At 47.9% G+C, this 5495-nt stretch overlaps 1 protein-coding gene across 1 annotated transcript in view; it reads right to left on the reverse strand.

The window, feature by feature from the left end:
• Positions 1-1899: 1899 nt before the first annotated feature.
• LOC135111900 (uncharacterized) overlaps positions 1900-5495 on the reverse strand; it is a 20233-nt gene continuing 16637 nt past the window's right edge. Inside the window, exon 3 of the mRNA XM_064025597.1 lies at positions 1900-2125. Coding sequence (XP_063881667.1) covers positions 1900-2125 — 226 coding nt within the window. The remainder of the gene's footprint in view (positions 2126-5495) is intronic.

Here is a 5495-nt window from a genome sequence, read left to right on the forward strand (position 1 = left end):
ACTACTACTACTACTACTACTACTACTACTACTACTTCTACTACTAACAGCAGCAGCAACAACATTAGCAGTGTCAGTATACGTAAGGCGGCAGGTGAGGTGTGATGTTTGCTCGCCTCTCTCTCTTAATCAGGTTTGGCGGCGCCTCTGTGGACACTAACACGATTACCAGGCAAAAGTGATTAGCTCTCGGCATTTCTAAAGATTTGCAAGTCTGACAAAGGAGGAGGAAGAGGAAGTGGAGGTGGTGGTGGTGGAGGACATAAAGAAGAGAAAAAGAATGACGTAAGTAGGAGGAAATAAAAAAAGTAAGAGTAATAAACATAAATAAAAGTTGGAAAGTTTGCGAATTTACTAACGAGGAAGAGGAAGCAGAGGCGGAGATGAAGGATGAGGAGGAGAAGAAAGAAAAGAATAAGAAAACATGAAATGGGTGAAGAAAAAGGAGGATTAGAAGAGGAGGAGGAGGAGGAGGAGAAGATGAAGAAGAAAGATATGACGTGTAATGAGAAGAAAAGGAGATAGGAGAGATGGAGGAAGGAAAAGAGGAGGAGGAGGAGGCGCAGGACGAAGAAGAGGAGGAGGAGGAGGAGGAGAAAGAGCGTTTTAGGCAGAATTACTGTCTCTTTCACATATTTAACAAAGCCAAAGTTGAAACAAGCAACTCTTCCACTCCATTAGTCTAATTATGTTCACTTGTTAATTAACACTTACGAGTATTCACTTTTCTCTTTAATTAGCGAAGGTTTGATGATCCGATGCAGGTTTGCTAGGGAGCGGTTGAGGACAAGAGTATAAAAACATCTATTCTTTACTTTCCTTTCGAATTACAAGCTTAGTTTTGTGTGAAGGTTGATTGATTGATGGAAGGCAGCAGTGTGTCAGCAAAGGAGGAATGCAGCTGGGTACATTTTTTGACAAGCCCGTGATAGGAAAAGTTCCGCGCCTCACCCTCTCCTCCAAACTTTCCCGCAAGGTCTGTGGCAACTCGTCCTCACACTCACGCCGTCACATTCCCACCTTCCGCCTCGACACTTCAAGCTTCCGGTCCGCAGCGCCGCCTCGTAACACCACAAGACTTTTCACGCGCTGGAGTGGTGGACGATTTTCGCGGTGCAGTCGTGGAAGTTATCACAGCGTCCTCTTGTCTTGTCGCGGGCCGCCCCTCTCGCCTCTCGCCGCTGCCACCGAGACGCCTTATCGTGGCCGGCGTCTGGGAGGATATAGCGGCGCGGACTCGTGAGATCATTAAGGCAGACAATGGAGGTGGCGGTCTTTCTATCAGGCTGATGGTGGGGGCAGTGGTGGGAGAGCAGGGGAGGGGGTGAGTGGTTCAGGGAGTGTTGTAGAAGAAAGTGCGATGCTGGTAATAAAGATAATAGAGTGTGGTGGTGGTGGTGGTGGTGGTGGTAATAGAATTGTGTGGTGAGGCGCATTTATGTTCAGCTGAGGTGCTGCCTGTCACGCCACCTCACCCGTCACGCCCTGCTGCGGAGGTGGGCGTGCTGTCTTGCTGGCTGACTGGTTTGCTGATTTATTGGCTTGTTGGCTTGCTGGATTTTTGGCTTGTTGGGTGGCTGGCTTGTTAGCTTGCTGGCTTACTGATATACTGGCTTACTGGCTTACTGACATACTGGCTTACTAGCTTGCTGGCTTACTGACATACTGGTTTACTGGCTTGCTGGCTTGTTGGCTAACTGGCTTGTTTTTTTTTTTTTTTTTTTTTACTGGCTGGCTTACTGGCTTACTGGCTCACTGGCTTGCTGGATTGCTGCCTTACTCAGGACACTCCCTGATCCCTTGAGCATCTCGCCGGCAGCAGGATGACGTCAGACGTGTTGCCCTGAGGGAAGAAGGCGACTCCTCTCCATACCTGGGGAGCCTCCTTCATCCTCCCCTTCAGACACACTCAGTCAACACGGCGGCGGCGGCCACTCCTTTGAAGGCCGGCCTGTGGGAGACGTGGTGGGAGTGTCGTGTGGTGGTGAGGGAGGGTGGTGTGGTGGTGGGGATGGGTCGTGTGGTGATGGGGTTGGGGTTGGGTCGTGTGGTGGTAGGGTCGGGTGGTGTAGTGGTGGGAGAGGGTGGTGTGGTGGTGAGGGAGGGTGGTGTGGTGGTGGGCTGCCTTTGCATAGTGACACAGGAGCCCAGGGGGATGAGTGTCGCGACAGCAGGGAGGCGTGTGTCACCTTGCAGCTTTTCGGTGCAACAGATTGAGGTGCACGTGTGAACTAAATTGCCCTGTGACCTGGAAATTCTTCTCTACTTTTCTTTATTTTTTGGAAGAAACAACTTTGCTTTTTCTTTGCCCCTACGTTTTCTGTATTCTTAACCTCTGCTTTGTCCTTGTGAAAAATGTGGGTGTGATGTTGTGGTGAGTGTGATGTGCTGCTGGTTCATGAGGCAGTGGTGATGACTTGTGGTGATGCCGTGTGTGTGGCGGCGTGGCGTGTATGAAGAACCCCAGTGATGACCTCCTGGAGACTAATTAGCCGTGGATAAAGATGACTGCTGCGAGCTGATGAGACCACTGCACTGTGTCTGCCGCCGCGGGTCACGACACGGTCCGCGCTTCCCCGTTCGCGCGGCACCTCAGTTTGTAAGAAAGGAAATCTTGACTGACCGCTCACTTTGTCCTGTTTCTTGCTCCTAGTCCCGCCGGCTTTGCGAGACAATCCCCTCAAGACTTTTACCAAGATGCAGAGGACACTGTTTGTTGTGCTGGACGGGACTTTTACACTGGCGGAGGAGAGAGAGGCAGGGAAGTAACGAAGAGAGGGAGGGGAGGGAATGAAGACTTGCGCTGGTGGAGGGAGAAAGAAAGGAATGAAGAGAGGGAGGGAAGGGAATGAAGACTGGAGAGGTAGAGAGGCAGGGAAGTAGCGAAGAGAGAGAGGGAGGAGAAAGAAAGGAAAGCAAGGAAGGAGGTAAGGAAGGAGTGGAGGACAATAAGAATTCTACACGGGGAGAGGAGAGAAGCAGGAAAGCAACGGAGAGAGGGAGGAAGGGAATGACTCCTACACTGCTGGAGGGAGAAAGAAAGAAAAAAAAAGAAGGGAAAGGAAAATCATGAATTCTACTCTGGGAGAGGAGAGCAGAACAAAGGAAGGGGAGAAGGAAGTGGGGAAGGAAATCAAGAATGAAACGTTGGTGGAGGAGACAGGGAGGAATAGAAGGAGGAAGGGATTGAGGAAGGGGGGATGTCAAGACTCCTACAACGGGGAAGGAGAGAAGAATAAAGGAGAGAAGTAAGTGGAGAGGAAGTAAAGAATGAGAGACGGAAGTGGGGAAGGACAATGCTAAGCCTACATCTGGAGAGGAAAAAAGGAAGAAAGGAAGAAGAAAAGGAATGGGGGAGGGAGGAAATCAAACCTGTTTTGCTGGAAAAAAAGGAAAACAGGAGGGAAGGAAGGGAGGAAATGAATACTGCTTTGCTGGGAGAAGAGGGATAGAGGAAAGAAGGAAGGGAGGAAGGAAATGAAGACTGGTTTACCGGAAGAAGAGGAAAAAGGAAGGAAGGAAGGAAGAACAGAAGGAAGAAAGGAATGAAATCAAGACTACTTTACCGGGAGAAGAAAGAAGGAAGAGAGGAAGGAAACCAACTCTTACATCAGTACTGGAGGAAGGAAGAAAGAGAGAAGAGGGTAAAGAGAGAAAAAAAGAAAAAAAAAACGAATAGAGTATGTATACCTGTAGAAACCTGTAGAGCACGCTGGGACACTCTACAGGTGATGGAGGCAGAGGAACCAAATGTCTTGCTGCAGTCGTGAGGTGAATGTGCCGGCGTCTCCCTCCAGCACCACGCAGCCTCGCCCAGCACTCACTAGATGGCGCTGGCTCCCCTCCTCGTCTTGCGGGTTAAAGGGGAAGTTTCCGCCTCGGTATTGCAAGACCTCGGGCTCTTCAAGACTGATCTAAGGCCGAGTTTGCGAAGCTTATGGAACTACCACACGCTGTTTATGAAGTTCTGTAAGCCGCGTTCGCTTATTGCGTCACATACGATGCCGCGGACTGTGCGTTCACTCTATTTACCGCGTGTGGTTATGGTTACTGTTATGTGCACGGCTGGGAATGCATAGAAAAGGGGGAAAAAAAGAAAAAAAAAACACATAAAAATGCCCACTTATTCCGTACTAGGAAAAATAGAACGGAAATTGCAAGGGTATTTTCGAAGTGACTTTTTCCTCTCCACCTTTACACGCATTAATGAAAGGAGAGGCGCCCCTGGGAGCTTAAATAGTATAAATCATTCCCGTCGCGTGCCTAAAGATGCCCTCCCATCATGTGGCGGGGAGGGAGTGTGGGAAATCGAAGTGGCAAGAAGGTTACATTTTACACAAGACTTGCTCCTTCACACTCCTTGAATTGAATTAAAAGAAGAGGCCATTGGGAGGGTGAAATTAGATATATCAATGCTTCTGTGTGGCGAGGAGAGATACAGACTGCAGGACCGATGCTTTCATTCCACATGTGTGCCTTTGTACCTTTGCACTTGTGTGTGTGTGTGTGTGTGTGTGTGTGTGTGTGTGTGTGTGTGTGTGTGTGTGTGTGTGTGTGTGTGTGTGTGTGTGTGTAATTGGTAGTTGCATTGGGGCAAGTGTGATTTTAACTGAGGGTGTGGTAATACAGCAGACAGACAGACAGACAGACAGACAGAGAGAGAGAGAGAGAGAGAGAGAGAGAGAGAGAGAGAGAGAGAGAGAGAGAGAGAGAGAGAGAGAGAGAGAGAGAGAGAGAGAGAAATCATGCAACATTACCATCTATTAATTTTGAGGGCGTGGGAATATAGCACCAAGGAGAGAGAGAGAGAGAGAGAGAGAGAGAGAGAGAGAGAGAGAGAGAGAGAGAGAGAGAGAGAGAGAAATATCGTATTACATTATCATTTATTAATTCTTTGACACGTATACTTTGTCAGAGAGAGAGAGAGAGAGAGAGAGAGAGAGAGAGAGAGAGAGAGAGAGAGAGAGAGAGAGAGAGAGAAATATCGCTCTATCTTCTATTAATTCTTTGACACATGTACTTTGTCAAATAATTCATTAGTCAGTGAAGCAAATGATCATATTTTTTCTTTTGCTTTTGTTCTCTCTTTCATTCCTTCTCCCTTCTCCCATTCCTTTCTCTTCTTTCACTCCTTCCTTCCTTACCGCTTTGCTCTTTCTTGTTGCGTTATTCTTCTTCATCGCTTCTCAGTTCTTCCTCTTTTCTTCTTTTCCTCTTTTCTCTTTCCTTTCTTCCTCATCACTTTACTCTGGTTTTCTTCTGCAGTTGTTTTATGATTCTCTCTCTCTCTCTCTCTCTCTCTCTCTCTCTCTCTCTCTCTCTCTCTCTCTCTCTCTCTCTCTCTCTCTCTCTCTCTCTCTCTTCCCTCAATTTCTTCTTCCTGTAGTCTTTGTAATCTTTCTTATCGTTAAGTAGCTTTTCTTCTTTTTTCCTTCTCGTCTTCCTCCTCTCTCTCTCTCTTCCTCCATTCTCCTTATTTTGTTTTCTCCTTTTCC

Source organism: Scylla paramamosain, chromosome 22 (genome assembly GCF_035594125.1).
Source record: "Scylla paramamosain isolate STU-SP2022 chromosome 22, ASM3559412v1, whole genome shotgun sequence".
Lineage (NCBI taxonomy): Eukaryota > Metazoa > Arthropoda > Malacostraca > Decapoda > Portunidae > Scylla > Scylla paramamosain.